The sequence below is a fragment of the Neoarius graeffei genome, chromosome 22, assembly GCF_027579695.1.
Source record: "Neoarius graeffei isolate fNeoGra1 chromosome 22, fNeoGra1.pri, whole genome shotgun sequence".
Taxonomy (NCBI): domain Eukaryota; kingdom Metazoa; phylum Chordata; class Actinopteri; order Siluriformes; family Ariidae; genus Neoarius; species Neoarius graeffei.
In genome coordinates this window covers 9,856,552-9,875,016 of record NC_083590.1, presented here as the reverse complement: position 1 = coordinate 9,875,016, position 18,465 = coordinate 9,856,552, and the positions used below count along the sequence as shown (strand labels likewise).

The 18,465-nt window shown below is 41.3% G+C and overlaps 1 protein-coding gene across 12 annotated transcripts in view; it reads right to left on the bottom strand.

Annotated features, from left to right (window-relative positions):
• LOC132870616 (NACHT, LRR and PYD domains-containing protein 3-like) overlaps positions 1-18,465 on the bottom strand; it is a 164,740-nt gene that overhangs the window by 5,685 nt on the left and 140,590 nt on the right. For 9 of the 12 annotated variants that reach the window (XM_060904335.1, XM_060904325.1, XM_060904323.1 and 6 more), the window contains 4 exons: positions 15,636-15,812; positions 13,616-13,789; positions 9,955-10,128; positions 5,736-5,909 (listed from right to left, as the gene is read on the bottom strand). In XM_060904335.1, coding sequence (XP_060760318.1) covers positions 5,736-5,909; positions 9,955-10,128; positions 13,616-13,789; positions 15,636-15,812 — 699 coding nt within the window. The remainder of the gene's footprint in view (positions 1-5,735; positions 5,910-9,954; positions 10,129-13,615; positions 13,790-15,635; positions 15,813-18,465) is intronic. The other 3 variants (XM_060904334.1, XM_060904329.1, XM_060904333.1) reach the window with 3 other exon arrangements.

The following is an 18,465-nucleotide window of genomic DNA, read 5'->3' as shown; positions in this document are numbered from 1 at the left end:
AGAACAGGGATCTATCAAAGTCTGATCTTCATAACACATGTTTGTGGAAGTGTATCATGGCATGAACAAAGGAGATTTCTGAGGACCTCAGAAAAAGCATTGTTGATGCTTATCAGGCTGGAAAAGGTTACAAAACCATCTCTAAAGAGTTTGGACTCCACCAATCCACAGTCAGACAGATTGTGTACAAATGGAGGAAATTCAAGACCATTGTTACCCTCCCCAGGAGTGGTCGACCAACAAATATCACTCCAAGAGCAAGGCGTGTAATAGTCGGCGAGGTCACAAAGGACCCCAGGGTAACTTCTAAGCAACTGAAGGCCTCTCTCACATTGGCTAATGTTAATGTTCATGAGTCCACCATCAGGAGAACACTGAACAATAATGGTGTGCATGGCAGGGTTGCAAGGAGAAAGCCACTGCTCTCCAAAAAGAACATTGCTGCTCGTCTGCAGTTTGCTAAAGATCACGTGGACAAGCCAGAAGGCTATTGGAAAAATGTTTTGTGGACGGATGAGACCAAAATAGAACTTTTTGGTTTAAATGAGAAGTGTTATGTTTGGAGAAAGGAAAACACTGCATTCCAGCATAAGAACCTTATCCCATCTGTGAAACATGGTGGTGGTAGTATCATGGTTTGGGCCTGTTTTGCTGCATCTGGGCCAGGACGGCTTGCCATCATTGATGGAACAATGAATTCTGAATTATACCAGCGAATTCTAAAGGAAAATGTCAGGACATCTGTCCATGAACTGAATCTCAAGAGAAGGTGGGTCATGCAGCAAGACAATGACCCTAAGCACACAAGTCGTTCTACCAAAGAATGGTTAAAGAAGAATAAAGTTAATGTTTCGGAATGGCCAAGTCAAAGTCCTGCCCTTAATCCAATGGAAATGTTGTGGAAGGACCTGAAGCGAGCAGTTCATGTGAGGAAACCCACCAACATCGCAGAGTTGAAGCTGTTCTGTACGGAGGAACGGGCTAAAATTCCTCCAAGCCGGTGTGCAGGACTGATCAACAGTTACCACAAACGTTTAGTTGCAGTTATTGCTGCACAAGGGGGTCACACCAGATACTGAATGCAAAAGTTCACATACTTTTGCCACTCACAGATATGTAATATTGGATCATTTCTCCTCAATAAATAAATGACCAAGTATAATATTTTTGTCTCATTTGTTTAACTGGGTTCTCTTTATCTACTCTTAGGACTTGTGTGAAAATCTGATGATGTTTTAGGTCATATTTATGCAGAAATATAGAAAATTCTAAAGGGTTCACAAACTTTCAAGCACCACTGTAGCTCTGTGTTACTGTATGAATGGAACTGAGTCAGTGGGTTTACTCACACGAAATAAATTCTTTGTAAAAAATAAATAAAGTCTTGGGCAGGTTCGAACAAAAATTACTTTTTCCTCTGATTATTTGAATAATTCAAAATCAACAGAAGGGTGGTTGCCATGGTTCTGCTCCTTTGTTTTTTATTTCAGTCACTTTTTTTTTATCCATTTAATTTTTTACCCCATCAGTTCTGTGGCATTAACGTCTCATTTTAGTTTTTCAACGCTATATTCCTGAGATCATTTCCACCATGTCACTGCAGCTCACACAGAGGGCAGTTAGTTTGAGTCTCAGGTGCAGTTTGTGGGATTAGTTACAGTGTTGTAAAGCAAGGCAAGTTTATTTGTATAGCGCATTTCATACACACAGGCAATTCAATGTGCTTCACAAAAAATAAAAGCATAAGAACAGTAACAAAGAATTAAAGTAAAAGTGAAATCATTAAAATCCAAAATTAAAAAGAAATTAAAATAAAGAATTAAAGTAAAATCATTAAAATCAAAATTAAAAGAGATTATGTTAAAGGAAATTAATTACACTTTAGGTAAAAATTAATCAAGTGAAAGCATCTGAAAACAGCTTTGTCTTGAGCCTGGATTTAAAACTAACAACAGTAGGAGCATTTTTAATATTATCTGGAAGTTGGTTCCAAAGCTTAGCAGCATAGCAACTAAAGGCTGCTTCACCACACTTTGTTTTGACAGCTGGTATTACTAGCAAGTTTTTCTCTTGTGATCTTAGAGACCTAGTTGGTGCATATAATTGAAACATATCCAGTAGGTAGCTGGGTCCCATCCCATTTAATGTTTTAAATAGAAGAAGTAATGCCTTAAAGGAACAGTCCACCGTACTTCGATAATGAAATATGCTCTTATCTGAATTGAGACGAGCTGCTCCGTACCTCTCCGAGCTTTGCGCGACCTCCCAGTCAGTCAGACGCAGTCAGACGCGCTGTCACTCCTGTTAGCAATGTAGCTAGGCTCAGCATGGCCAATGGTATTTTTTGGGGCTGTAGTTAGATGCGACCAAACTCTTCCGCGTTTTTCCTGTTTACGTAGGTTTATATGACCAGTGATATGAAACAAGTTCAGTTACACAAATTGAAACGTGGCGATTTTCTATGCTATGGAAAGTCTGCACTATAATGACAGGCGTACTAACACCTTCTGCGCGCTTCGACAGCGCATTGACATCTGAGCTCCGTATTAATGCGCTGCCGAAGCGCGCAGAAGGTGTAAGTACGCCTGTCATTATAGTGCGGACTTTCCATAGCATAGAAAATCGCCACGTTTCAATTTGTGTAACTGAACTTGTTTCATGTCACTGGTCATATAAACCTATGTAAACAGGAAAAACGTGGAAGAGTTTGGTCGCATCTAACTACAGCCCCCAAAAATACCATTGGCCATGCTGAGCCTAGCTACATTGCTAACAGGAGTGACAGCGCGTCTGACTGCAGCTGACTGACTGGGAGGTCGCGCAAAGCTCGGAGAGGTACGGAGCAGCTCGTCTCAATTCAGATAAGAGCATATTTCATTATGGAAGTACGGTGGACTGTTCCTTTAAAGTCAATTCTATAGCTCACTGGGAGCCAGTGCAGAGACCTTAGGATTGGAGTGATATGGACTACCCTTTTTGTTCTTGTAAGAACCCTTGCTGCTGCATTTTGGATTAGTTGAAGCTCTTTGATGGTCTTTTTTGGAAGACCTGTGAAAAGGCTATTGCAGTAATCAACCCTACTGGAGATGAAAGCATGAATAAGTTTTTCTAGATCATGCTTTGACATGAGACCCCTGAGTTTAGAAATGTTTTTTAGGTGATGGAATGCAGACTTTTTTTTACCACTTTCATATGACTGTTGAAGTTAAGTTCACTGTCAATAAGGACACCAAGGTTTTTGACAGTATCCTTTGCTTTAAGCCCCTTAGTTTCAAGAACAGTGGCAATCCTAAGCCTTTCCTCCTTTTTGCCAAATATAATTACTTTAGTTTTATCTGTGTTCAGCTGAAGAAAATTGTGAGACATCCATTTGTTAATTTGGTCAATGCATCTATGAAGAGACTCAAGAGGGGCATAGTCATTAGGTGACATAGCTAAGTAAAGCTGAGTGTCATCTGCATAGCTATGGAAGTTTATTGAGTTATTCTTAATAATTTGTCCAAGTGGGAGCATATAAAGGGTGAATAGTAATGGTCCCAGGATTGAGCCCTGGGGAACCCCACAGTTCAAGGACACGGGTGATGAACTGTGGCCTCCAATGGCCACATAAAAAAAATCTTTGTTGTAGGTAAGATTTTAACCAGTTGATTACTATACCAGTAAATCCAACCCAATGCTCCAGTCGATGTAACAGTATGAAATGATCTACCGTGTCAAATGCAGCACTTAAGTCTAAAAGCACCAAGACTGATGTTTTACCAGCATCAGAATTAAGACGTAGGTCATTCATGACTTTAGTAAGAGCTGTTTCAGTGCTATGATTGGCACGAAAACCTGACTGAAACTTATCAAAACATCCGTTTAATGTCAGGAAGGCAGTTAATTGATTAAAAACAATTTTTTCAATTATTTTACCAACGAATGGCAAATTGGATATGGGCCTGTAGTTGTTGAGTACTGAGACATCCAGGTTATTCTTTTTCAGTAGGGGTTTTACAACCGCTTTTTTCAGAGATGAAGGAAACATGCCAGTTCGTAAGGAGGTGTTGATAATCTGAAGTACCTCGTCTGATATTAGATGAAGAACAGATTTGAAAAAGACTGTAGGTAAAATGTCCAGTTCAGATGTGGAGGAGCTGAGACTTTGTACTGTTTTTCTCAGAGTCTCAACATCAATTAAACTAAATGTTGACATTGTATTACGACCCCCTCTCTCGTTATCCAATGGTTCCAGATTTTGAAGTGTTTGCACCTGTGTGGCTATATTCATACGTATTTTATCAATCTTTCCTTTGAAAAAAGATGCAAAGTCGTTGCATGTGTTAACTGAGAGAAATTCAGAAGGCATTTGTTTTGATGGGTTTGTTAGCTTTTCAACTGTAGAAAATAGCACACGGGCATTGTTGATATTCCTATTAATAATGTCAGCAAAAAAAGACTGTCTTGCTTTAGAAATTTCTAAGTTGTGTTTACATAACATCCCTTTGAGATTTGATAATGAATCTGGAGTTTAGATTTACGCCATTTTCTTTCAGACTTTCTACATTCCCTTTAACATTTTAACAGCTGGATTTAGTTTCCAGGGTGCTTTTCCTCTGTCTATGACTCTTTTGGTTTTTAAAGGAGCAATAGCATCCATAATATGTTTCATTCTTGAATTAAAAATTTCCATTAGATCATCTGCACAATCTAAAGATTGACATGGGAGTTCTGAGAGTGCCTGCTCAAAAAGAGCTGCTGTGCCATTGGTAATTACCCTCTTTTTTACAGTCACAGACTTGTTTTGAAAGTGAGGGGAAATGGAAACATCAAAGAAAACACAGAAATGATCAGATATACCCAGGTCCATGACACTAGTAGATACATTAAGACCCTTAGTGATGACAAGGTCGGGGATGTGGCCATGGGAGTGTGTTGGCCCTTGTACATGTGTTAGGTTGAAGGCATCAATCAGTGTAAGAAATTCATTTGCATACGCGTTATCTAGATTATCAACATGGAAGTTAAAATCCCCAGAAATAATAAGATTGTCAAACTCTAAACAAATATTTGACAACAGTTCCCCAAACTCCTCTAGGAACAGTGGTGCAGAAAGTCTTGGTGGTCTGTAAATAGTCAATGTTAGAAGAACATTTTAGGATTGCACTTAGGTATTCAAAAGATGTAAAATCACCAAGAGTTGTCTGTTTGTACTGAAAACATGCCTTGTATATATTTGCTATTCCTCCTCCCCGTTTATTGGCTCTTCCAACACTCATAAAATCAAAGCGTGGGGGAGTTGCTTCAATAAGAGTAATAGAGCTACTTGATTGTTCAAGCTAAGTTTCAGTAAGAAGCATGAAATCCAGTTTGTGTGTACCGATGAAGTCATTAATTAAAAAAGGCTTATTAAGTGATCTTACATTCTGAAGAGCTAGTTTTACAGTGAATGTGGGGATAATTTCCACAGAAGCATTCTGTGGTTGTTTTGGAACTGGAAGGAGATTTGACAAGTAAATTTCACAGTGAGTTCAGACACATTGCAGTCGGATCAAGTCCCGTTTTGTGCTGCAGCTTCTCGCATACGTCCATCTGACCCAAAGACTCTGTGACAAATCATCAGTGTGCAGTGAACAGAAACAATCTTCCTCCTCAGGACACTGATGATGAACCTAAAACCTCTGCTTCAGTCTCACTATTAGAGAATGGGTCTTACTGAGGAGCAGGTCATGTGACTCTCAGAGAGATGATCTTACCCCAGTGTCTCCACTTTACAGTGAGGATTCTCCAGTACAGCACAGAGACGCTTCACTCCTGAGTCTCCCAGATTATTATTAGTCAGATCCAGGTATCTCAGGTGTGAGGAGTTTGATCTCAGAGCTGAACTTAGAGCAGCACAGCCTTCATCTGAGACACCACAATACTGCAACCTGCAGAGACACAATGACACACACTTCAGTGCCTCAGTTTATTAGCGTTACCATAGGCGCCTGCACACAGCATTGGATATACAATAGATATCGTGAATTGCGGTGGAGAGAAAATAGCAGTGTTTTTGACCGCCGTCTCGATGCAGCAGTCAAGCAGTGTATATAACAGAGTAAATATCAAGAGAAAGTATATTTAGATAGTTTTCCATTGGTATATTTTCGTGTACATTAATTAAAAATGGTACAGGCGTTATAGTGAGTTGAAATTCAAAAATCGATCTCTAGCACAGGCCCCTTGCAGTGCTGCAGGCTACAGAGCATGAGTGGGCCCTCCTCGTTTGCATGGTTCACTATTTGGACCTCGACTTTCCGAGCGTTACATGAGAGACCTGGTATGACTGGCTGCTTTTTCAGCATTACAAACAAATCAGAGGAAATCCTGAGCTTTAGTCCGATAACTTATTTACTCAGGGTTTCCCATACATAGACCATTGTGTGGCGCAGCACCACACAATGGATTCCTATCGCCACACAATCAGACTCGCGATTTTGAAAAAAAAAAAAAATTCCGTTGCGTATCGTTCATTCATAGTGCTCTTTCTTCTCGTTCACGCGCGCGCAGACACACAGAGACAGAGAGAGACGGAGGGGCATGTCCACAGGCCTGCCGTTGCACATATACCCGGACTGCAGGTAGGCCTGTTAGGCTAATTAAAAATAAAACAGCCTTCCCGATTCGCCTTCCGGACCCTTATTTTTAAAGGTAGCCTACGTCGCGCTCGTGATGAGCTTTATCATAGCCTTCTTGGCTTACAGGAAACGGACATCCCTGAGTCAGGCTATAAACCAATTTTGATGCATACAGTAGCAGCTTGATGCGAGGAACTGGCCTTATTGCATTATCCCGTTTATCCCGCTTCAGCAATGACTTCCCTTACGATAGGCCACTGGAGTTTTTTTTTTCCAGGAAGCCATGCAGAATTAAATATTCTGATAGGGCATGCAGGCTTTGCACCAAAGGGTAATGCTTTTTCATTATTGTTAGTTGCCTTGGTGTTACCTTAAGTGGCTTCTTACATCTAATTATGATATTTTATTTTATTATTGTTACATTATACTATTTATTTCATTTTAGTATTGATTAAGTGTTGAGTTCAATATTTAAAATAAAAACCTCCAGCTTGTTTTTTGCAATTTATTCCTTGAATGTCAACTAAAGAATGATTGAAAGATTGCCAGCAAAAAGGCAAAAAACTAAGGTAAAAACCAGAGATGCACCGATTGACCGGCTGCTGATCAGAATCGGCCGATTTTCACGTGATCGGCCATGACCGGCGACTGGCCGGTCAAAATTAAAATATGCCGATCAAAACTTGTGTATCACATAGAGATGAAAGTGGAAATACTCGTAATTCGCAACTAAAAAGACTGCAGCTACACTGGCAGCTTGAACATGCTTTCTAGTGCGATTGTGTTGCGCTTGCGCAGAACAGTGTCAGTCCTGCGCGCCTAACGAGCTCCGGCGCGCGCCGTTAACAAAAAAAAAAAAAATTCACTATATTTGGATATCCAAATATAGTGAATTTTTTTTTGTGCCAGATACTGGATGTGAAAAGAAGAAAATGTTTGTGGTTGTGTGAATTTCCCATTACAGGAATTAATACGTTAGCCTATTACCAAACATCTAGTTAGATTTGTACAAAGAGAGAGAGAAAAAAATGTCTTTTTGTTTGTTTTACAGCCTTGGTTGCACTTGATTCCATTGGAAATTACTCTACAAATACACATTTGACAAAGATGATAGAATGGCTATGGTATAAGTATGACTGGAAATTATTTTTGTATTTCGATACTGAATGAAGAAATGGGTTGTTCTATAAGGCATAAGTTTTCAGATCTAAATAGGCTTATGAAAGTGTGTTCCATAGCAGTAGGGAAATAATATATGAGGGGGAAGTTGTTTTTGTGCCAGATATTGGATGGGAAAAGAAAAAAATGTTTGTGTGAATTTCCTATTTCAGGAATTAATATGTTAATACCAAACATGAAAGATTTTACAAAGAGCAATGTCTTTTTGTTTGTTTTCAACCTTTGAGGTGTTGAAAATTTATTACTGAAAATCTGGCAGAATGTTCTATTAAAGAAAAGATAAAAAGAAAACAGTCTGTGTGTGTGCGCTGTGAAGTGGTTTGAAAAAATGAAATCAGAATCGGCCAAAATCCGTATCGGCAGGTCACACTCCATGGAAAATCGGAATCGGCCCAAAAAATTGCAATCGGTGCATCTCTAGTAAAAACTAAATTTTAACTTCAATTTTGGTGAGTAATTTTCATAAATTTAAAAGACAGGTTTTCCACCAACATCAAGCCCAGCAAACTAATGGCCTGCCCTGTAATGCAAAGTCAGGTCGAGGAATGAAACCAGGCAGGGTTCTGGTAAAAACTGTTTTAGCTGTCTTCTCTTAAAGAACTTAAAAAAATTTAGACTGAACTGAATAATCTCAAATGCTTCTTGTAGCTTTAAAATAGTCCCAGCAGGTGACTCTGAAGAAAAATACTGTGTGTTTGAACACCACCCTGTAAACACTTTGCATACACCCCAATGACCGACTCCATCGACCGCCACAACACCACCGCACACGATTCCCTCATCGGCACAGTGGAGCACCACAAACTGCTACCTGGTCTGTGGGAAACACTGTTACTGTTGGCAACCAAAGTGATAGAATTCTATGGTAAGTTGAAGTTTATCCTTTTCACCATTACTGTAATATTTGTAATTCATGAACTGTGCAAGGTTTCATAAGAACAGTCATTCTATATAATATTCTATAACTTTTCCTGTTTCTAAAATAAAAATCCATAAAATTTAATATCCACGGAAACGCGATTTAAAATTGTTGGTCGACGTGTGAGATATTGTAAACAAACAAGTGATTGATAAAGAGAGAGAGAGAGAGAGAGAGAGAGAGAGTCAAAGTGTCAAAAATGGATTTTGCATAAAATTTTCCTGTTAGGTGACAAGTTTCATGGAAACATCTCCAAGTCTATAAGTCATTACACAATACGTCTCAAAATATGTAAAAAACACCCCAAAATGGGGTCCATAACTTGGTACTGTTTCTGTAATTATAAACAACCCAGATCTAAGAAATTATCCCAATCCTGCATGTTGCAGTCTCCGTATCTCTGGAAATATCTGATCAACTGTGATGAAATTAAAGCATTTAAATCAGCAGAAAACAAACACACACTCTTTAAAATGCATTACACTGCAAATTAAATACATGAACATGAAATTTCCATCTGGTATTGTTCATTGAAATTACACGCGAGTGTGTGTTCCCATGGATTGGTCATTATTGTGAAGATGATTTTAATGAGATCTGTAGAATAAAACAGAGCGTAGTGGTCGTGCCCTGTGATCTCCTCTCATACACACACCTACTGATCCTGTTCTCTACTTTAGCTCTGTGTTACTGTATGAATGGAACTGAGTCAGTGGGTTTACTCACACACACTCTGTATTTATCACTAAATTAAAGTAAAAAACAACAAATAAAAATAAATAAATAATAAATCTTGGGTGGGTTCAAACAAAAATAAATTTTTCCTCTGATTCCATGGAAGCGCCTGAATCCAATAAACCCAAATTATGAGCCAAAGAAAATATTCAATATTTATTACTGTATTAAATACAAAATCAACAGAAGGATGGTTGCCGTAGTTCTGCTCCTTTTTCATTTTTTTTATTTAAGGCCACTTTTTTTTAATCCATTTAATTTTGTAGTTACAGTGTTGTAGTAAATTTCACAGTGAGTTCAGACACTTTGCAGTCGGATCAAGTCCCGTTTTGTGCTGCAGCTTCTCACATACGTCCATCTGACCCAAAGACTCTGTGACAAATCATCAGTGTGCAGTGAACAGAAACAATCTTCCTCCTCAGGACACTGATGATGAACCTAAAACCTCTGCTTCAGTCTCACTATTAGAGAATGTGTCTTACTGAGGAGCAGGTCATGTGACTCTCAAAGAGATGATCTTACCCCAGTATCTCCACTTTACAGTGAGGATTCTCCAGTCCAGCACAGAGACTCTTCACTCCTGAGTCTCCCAGCTTATTATTAGTCAGATTCAGTTCTCTCAGGTGTGAGGGGTTTGATCTCAGAGCTGAACTCAGAGCAGCACAGCCTTCATCTGAGACACCACAACCACACAACCTGCAGAGACACAATGACACACACTTCAGTGCCTCAGTTTATTAGCATTACCACAGGCGCCTGCACACAGCATTGGATATACAATAGATATCGTGAATTGTGGTGGAGAGAAAATAGCAGTGTTTTTGACCGCCGTCTCGATACAGCAGTCAAGCAGTGTATATAACAGACTAAATATCAAGAGAAAGTATATTTAGATAGTTTTCCATTGGTGTATTTTTGTGTACATTAATTAAAAATGGTACAGGCGTTACGGCGAGTTGAAATTCAAAAATCGATCTCTAGCACAGGCCCCTCGCAGTGCTGCAGGCTACAGAGCGTGAGTGGGCCCTCCTCGTTTGCAGGGTTCACTATTTGGACCTCGACTTTCCGAGCGTTACATGAGAGACCTGGTATGAGTGGCTGCTTTTTCAGCATTACAAACAATCAGAGGAAATCCTGAGCTTCAGTCCGATAACTTATTTACTGTTGGCAACCAAAGTGATAGAATTCTATGGTAAGTTGAAGTTTATCCTTTTCATCATTACTGTAATATTTGTAATTCATGAACTGTGCAAGGTTTCATAAGAACAGTCATTCTATATAATATTCTATAACTTTTCCTGTTTCTAAAATAAAAATCCATAAAATTTAATTATAGATGAAAGTGGAGCAAAGAAAAAAATCCTGAACTTTTGAAAGTCAAACTAAGATTTTTTTTTGGGGGGGGCAACGTCCCCCGAAAAAATTTAAATCACATAACACGCAAAACCCTGCATTCTAGTGCATTTTAGTACTTATTTTCACTAAAAAAAAACAAACAAAAAGTTGTAACTTTTAAGGTTTTTTCTTTCATGTACATTAATGATTAACGTCAAAAATATGAAATTTAATTCCCCTAGTTAATGAGTAATTTTCAGGAGTGCATTTAGAAAACGTGGTGAATTTCCTGGCTACACAGTTCATTACTTTGAAAAAAAATCAGACAGTTGAAGGTAAACTCAGCAAAATCCCAAAACAGTACTGTTAAAAAGTAAAGGTCTGTTAGAGTTTCTAAAGCTTTCAGGTTTCAATGTTGGGGACACTGAGCCTCGTTTATCAATCTTTTAGTAGAGTTGTGCGTTCGCATAAGCTAAAGTGAACTAAAAATTTTCAATTCATATTTATGCAAGTTGAAGCCAATTGTTTACATTAGTTCATATTGTGGGCGGCACGGTGGTGTAGTGGTTAGCGCTGTCGCCTCACAGCAAGACGGTCCGGGTTCGAGCTCCGTGGCCGACGAGGGCCTTTCTGTGTGGAGTTTACATGTTCTCCCCGTGTCCGCGTGGGTTTCCTCCGGGTGCTCCGGTTTCCCCCCACAGTCCAAAGACATGCAGGTTAGGTTAACTGGTGACTCTAAATTGACCGTAGGTGTGAATGTGAGTGTGAATGGTTGTCTGTGTCTATGTGTCAGCCCTGTGATGACCTGGCGACTTGTCCAGGATGTACCCCGCCTTTCGCCCGTAGTCAGCTGGGATAGGCTCCAGCTTGCCTGCGACCCTGTAGAACAGGATAAAGCAGCTACAGATAATGAGATGAGTACGTATTGTCTGTAAATTTAAACACACCAATGAATACCAAATTTCTCATGTAAATCAGGGGCGTAGGGTGTGTGTGCGTGCGTGTGTCACACACTGACTGGCAGCCTGAGTGCATTATGTAACAAAAAATAATTACCATTTCTAGTTTTAGGTAGCTTAGAAACCGGCTCTTCCATTATTGGTGTTTCTTCCACGTTTCCTTGATGTTGTGTTCTAGAAATGGCACTAAAACTTAGCTTCGAAACCACAAAATGCAACTTTGATGGAAAAAAAATATATAATAAATTGCTTACCTCTCTTCATGTCAAAAGAAGGAGGAAAGTTTTGCTTGTTTTGACATGGCGAATTATTAACACAAGAGGAAATACTTGTAATTCGCAACTAAAATGACTGCAGCTACACTGGCAGCTTGACCATGCTTTCTAGTGCGCTTGCGCTGCGCTTGCGCAGAACAGTGCCAGTCCTGCGCATGCCTTAGCTCATGCACCTGAAGGCGTGCCATTAACAAAGAACACCTGTCTTTAATCAATGAACTATGTTTGGGGTATTTAAGGACTGTGCCCATGCAAGGACGATGCAAAGTATTACGCCGCGTCTAGGAACGCGAAAAATCCGAAAAATAAATTTCTCCAGTCGGGAAACCGAAGATTTTCAAGAGTTGTGTCAAATATCCGGATTTCTGGGTAAATCCGGAAGACTTTCATCTAAATTTAATGTCCACGGAAACGTGATTTAAAATTGTTGGTCGACATGTGATATCGTAAATACACAAGTGATCGATAAAGAGAGAGAGAGAGAGAGAGAGAGAGAGGGGGGGGGGGGGGGGGTGTCAAAGTGTCAAAAATGGATTCTGCATAAAATTTTCCTGTTAGGTGACAAGTTTCATGGAAACATCTCCAAGTCTATAAGTTATTACACAATACGTCTCAAAATATGTAAAAACACCCCAAAATGGGGTCCATAACTTGGTACTGTTTCTGTAATTACAAACAACCCAGATCTAAGAAATTATCCCAATCCTGCATGTTGCAGTCTCCGTATCTCTGGAAATATCTGATCAACTGTGATGAAATTAAAGCATTTAAATCAGCAGAAAACAAACACACACTCTTTAAAATGCATTACACTGCAAATTAAATACATGAACATGAAATTTCCATCTGGTATTGTTCATTGAAATTACACGCGAGTGTGTGTTCCCATGGATTGGTCATTATTGTGAAGATGATTTTAATGAGATCTGTAGAATAAAACAGAGCGTAGTGGTCGTGCCCTGTGATCTCTTCTCATACACACACCTACTGATCCTGTTCTCTACTTTAGCTCTGTGTTACTGTATGAATGGAACGGAGTCAGTGGGTTTACTCACACACACACACACACACACACACACTGTATTTATCACTAAATTAAAATTAAAAACAACAAATAAAAATAAATAATAAATCTTGGGTGGGTTCAAACAAAAATTTTTCCTCTGATTCCATGGAAGCGCCTGAATCCAATAAACCCAAATTATGAGTCAAAGAAAATGTTCAATTTTTATTACTGTATTAAATTATTTGAATAATTCAAAATCAACAGAAGGATGGTTGCCGTGGTTCTGCTCCTTTTTCTTTTTTTTTTTTTATTTAAGGCCACTTTTTTTTTTTTAACCCATTTAATTTTGTAGTTACAGTGTTGTAGTAAATTTCACAGCGAGTTCAGACACTTTGCAGTCGGATCAAGTCCCGTTTTGTGCTGCAGCTTCTCACATACGTCCATCTGACCCAAAGACTCTGTGACAAATCATCAGTGTGCAGTGAACAGAAACAATCTTCCTCCTCAGGACACTGATGATGAACCTAAAACCTCTGCTTCAGTCTCACTATTAGAGAATGGGTCTTACTGAGGAGCAGGTCATGTGACTCTCAGAGAGATGATCTTACCTCAGTCTCTCCAGTTTACAGTGAGGATTCTCCAGTCCAGCACAGAGACGCTTCACTCCTGAGTCTCCCAGATTATTATTAGTCAGATTCAGGTCTCTCAGGTGTGAGGGGTTTGATCTCAGAGCTGAACTCAGAGCAGCACAGCCTTCATCTGAGACACCACAATACTGCAACCTGCAGAGACACAATGACACACACTTCAGTGCCTCAGTTTATTAGCATTACCACAGGCGCCTGCACACAGCATTGGATATACAATAGATATCGTGAATCGTGGTGGAGAGACAATAGCAGTGTTTTTGACCGCCGTCTCGATGCAGCAGTCAAGCAGTGTATATAACAGAGTAAATATCAAGAGAAAGTATATTTAGATAGTTTTCCATTGGTATATTTTTGTTACAGTGAGTTGAAATAAAAAAAAAAAAAAAAATCGATCTCTAGCACAGGCCCCTCGCAGTGCTGCAGGCTATAGAGCGTGAGTGGGCCCTCCTCGTTTGCATGGTTCACTATTTGGACCTCAACTTTCCGATATTCTATAACTTTTCCTGTTTCTAAAATGAAAATCCATAAAATTTAATGTCCACGGAAACGCAATTTAAAATTGTTGGTCGGCGTGCGTGATATCGTAAACAAACAAGTGATCGATAAAAAGAGAGAGAGAGAGAGAGAGTGTCAAAGGCCGAATCCCATTTCACCCCTTGGACCAACCCCTTGGCCCTTCCCCTCCATTTTGCGCGTTCACGTGAAGGGGTAGGGGTATCCCAATCCCAGTTAACGCGGAGGGGTAGGGGAAGGGGGAGGGCTTCTGTACCCCTCCAAACGGAGATTTTCCTGGAGCAGACTCCGAACGAAGGGGTTTGAGTGATTTCCCACAATGCCATGCAGATTTCAGCGAGATTTCATGCGGATTTCAGAAAGATGGCGGTTCCCGCGGCGAAAGATTGTCATAAATGTATTTTCTCCATTATTTACGTGTTTTAAGTTGTTATCCAGAGGAAACACGCCGCTTGATTCGCTTTCGAGCTGAGAATGAGCAGCGATTTCTGAAATCCAAGCTGCTGCTAAAAAGCTTTGGGAGTGAGTATTGTTTTCGGTTGCTTTACTGCGTACGTTTTGTTCTGTTATTCTCGCTTTTATTGTTTACATGAGTGTTCTGACACCTCATTCTGTCGGATGTGGTGCACGAAGCGCCAAAGATCTCCCATTCAGTGGTGTTAGTTAACAAATCACACCCTGCCAGCAGAGATTTCTGGCTCTGACTGTAGCGGCTGGTCGCAGCCAATGACGCATTTGGTTGCGTTTTGCTAACGTAAACGCTGACGGAGGTACCCGATGACGTATGCGATCGTTGAAGGGCTATCCCAATACGTAAGGGTTGAATTTCAAGCCCTATCCCTTGTAGCTCAGTTTCAAGGGGAAGGGCCAAGGGGAAGGCGGAGGGGAAGGGGGAGGGGTAGGGGTAGAAATTAGAATTGGGATTGGGCCAAAGTGTCAAAAATGGATTCTGCATAAAATTTTCCTGTTAGGTGACAAGTTTCATGGAAACATCTCCAAGTCTTTAAGTTATTACACAATACGTATCAAAAAATGTAAAAACACCGCAAAATGGGGTCCATAACTTGATACTGTTTCTGTAATTATAAACAACCCAGATCTAAGAAATTATCCCAATCCTGCATGTTGCAGTCTCCATATCTCTGGAAATATCTGATCAACTGCGATGAAATTAAAGCATTTAAATCAGCAGAAAACAAACACACACTCTTTAAAATGCATTACACTGCAAATTAAATACATGAACATGAAATTTCCATCTGGCATTGTTCATTGTGCTGCAGCTTCTCACATACGTCCATCTGACCCAAAGACTCTGTGACAAATCATCAGTGTGCAGTGAACAGAAACAATCTTCCTCCTCAGGACACTGATGATGAACCTAAAACCTCTGCTTCAGTCTCACTATTAGAGAATGGGTCTTACTGAGGAGCAGGTCATGTGACTCTCAGAGAGATGATCTTACCACAGTGTCTCCAGTTTACAGTGAGGATTCTCCAGTACAGCACAGAGACGCTTCACTCCTGAGTCTCCCAGATTATTATTACGGGACAGATTCAGTTCTCTCAGGTGTGAGGGGTTTGATCTCAGAGCTGAACTCAGAGCAGCACAGCCTTCATCTGAGACACCACAACCATCCAACCTGCAGAGACACAATGACACACACTTCAGTGCCTCAGTTTATTAGCATTACCACAGGCGCCTGCACACAGCATTGGATATACAATAGATATCGTGAATTGCGGTGGAGAGAAAATAGCAGTGTTTTTGACCGCCGTCTCGATGCAGCAGTCAAGCAGTGTATATAACAGAGTAAATATCAAGAGAAAGTATATTTAGATAGTTTTCCATTGGTATATTTTTGTGTACATTAATTAAAAATGGTACAGGCGTTACGGTGAGTTGAAATTCAAAAATTGATCTCTAGCACAGGCCCCTCGCAGTGCTGCAGGCTACAGAGCATGAGTGGGACCTCCTCGTTTGCATGGTTCACTATTTGGACCTCGACTTTCCGAGCGTTACATGAGAGACCTGGTATGAGTGGCTGCTTTTTCAGCATTACAAACAATCAGAGGAAATCCTGAGCTTTAGTCCGATAACTTATTTACTGTTGGCAACCAAAGTGATAGAATTCTATGCTCAGCTGAAGTTTAGTCTTTTCATCATTACTGTAATATTTGTAATTCATGAACTGTGCAGGGTTTCATAAGAACAGTAATTCTATATAATATTCTATAACTTTTCCTGTTTCTAAAATGAAAATCCATAAAATTTAATTCGAGAAGCAAAGAAAAAAAAACTTGAACTTTTGAAAGTCAAACTAAGATGGGGGGGGGCAACGTCCCCCGAAAAAATTTTAATCAGCTGTCCTTGATGATGTTCTTAGCTCTGCTAAGGCAGCGGGAGGTGTAAATGTACATCAGGGAGGGGAGAGGGCAGCCAATGATCTTCTGTGCTGCCTTAACTACCCTCTGGAGCCTCTCCCTGTCTACAGCAGTGCAGCTGCCGTACCATACTGTAATACAGTATGTCAGCAGGCTCTCGATGGATGAGCGGTAGAAGGTCAGCAGCAAGTTGGAGTTTAGGTTGTACTTCCTGAGGACTCTCAGGAAGTGTAGCCGCTGCTGCGTCTTCTTAATGACTGCTGTGATGTTTACTGACCAGGAAATGTCGGCGGAGATGAGGACGCCGAGAAACCGGAAGGTGTGGACCCTCTCCACATACATGTTATTGATGTACGGGGGGGCTAGGTCGGTGCTGTGCTTCCTGAAGTCAACAATGAGCTCTTTGGTTTTCTTGGTGTTCAGAGCGAGGTTATTTTCTGAACACCAGGCTGCCAACTTCAGGACCTTCTCTCTGTAGGTTGCCTCGTCTCCCTTTGAAATGAGTCCGACCACTGTGGTGTCATCAGCAAACTTGATGACGAGATTGTTGTTGTGGGTTGAACTACAGTCGTGGGTGTAGAGGCAGTACAGGAGGGGGCTCAGCACACAGCCCTGTGGAGAGCCAGTGCTCAACGTGCGGGTGGAGGAGAAGTGGGGGCCAAGTCTCACAGTCTGGGGCCGGTTAGTAATAAAGTCCTTTAACCAGGCACATGTGTGGGGTGGGGTGGGGGGGGTGGGGGGGGGAGGCCGAGAGTGTCCAGTTTTCTAATAAGGATGTCTGGGATTATTGTATTAAAAGCTGAACTGTAATCCACAAAGAGTATGCAGACATAGCTCTGCTGCTGTTCCAGGTGATTTAGCGCAGAGTGGAGAACTACGGTGATGGTGTCCTCTGTGGATCTGCTTGTGCGATATGCGAACTGGTACGGGTCAAAGTCTGGGGGGAGGTGGTCCTTGATGTGCTGAAGAACTAGTCTCTCGAAGCACTTCATGATTACCGGGGTGAGGGCCACAGGACAGTAATCATTCAGGCTGGTGACGGGAGACTTCTTTGGCACTGGGATTATTGTTGCAGATTTTAGGCAGGGTGGGATGACTGCCTGAGCCAGGGAGAGGTTAAAGATCCTGGTGAAGTTAGGGGCGAGCTGGTGGGCGCACGCTCTGAGCACCTTACCAGGTACACCATCTGGGCTGGCAGCTTTCTTGGGGTTCACTGCCAGGAGCACCCGTCTGACATCGTGCTCCTGTACAGTGAAAGGAGTGGTGTAGGAACTGTGTGGTGGTGGGGGCAGGGTAGGAGCAGATGAGTGCTGCTGAGATGTCTCAAAACGAGCAAAGAAGTGATTTAGCTCCTCCGCTAGCAGCGCACTCCAGTCTCCTGTTGGCACATCACAGTCTCTGAAGTTTGTGATGTCCTGAATGCCCTGCCACACCTCCCGTGTGTTGTTGCTGGACAGGTGGGACTCTATGCGCAGCCTGTGGTCCGCCTTGGCTTTATTTATTCCTCTTTTCAGATCAGCTCGAGCAGCTCTGTACAGAGCTCTATCACCTGACCAGAAGGCAGCATTGCGAGCCCTGAGGAGTGAGCAGACCTGACTGGTCATCCAGGGTTTCTGGTTTGGGAAGACCCGGATGTTTTTATCCACCGTCACATTCCCAGTGCAGAACTTGATATAGTCCAGCACCGTTCCTGTGAATGTCTCCAGCTCTTGGTGTTCCCAATAAGTCCCAATCTGTCTGTTTAAAGCAGTCCTGTAGTTTGGAGAGTGAGTTGTCAGGCCAGGTTGTGATAGTCCTTGTGGTGGGCCTGGCTCTGCGTCTGAGGGGGGTGTAGGCTGGGGAGAGCAGGAGGGAAAGATGGTCTGACTGGCCGAGGTGGGGGAGGGGTATGGCTCTGTATGCATGCTTGAT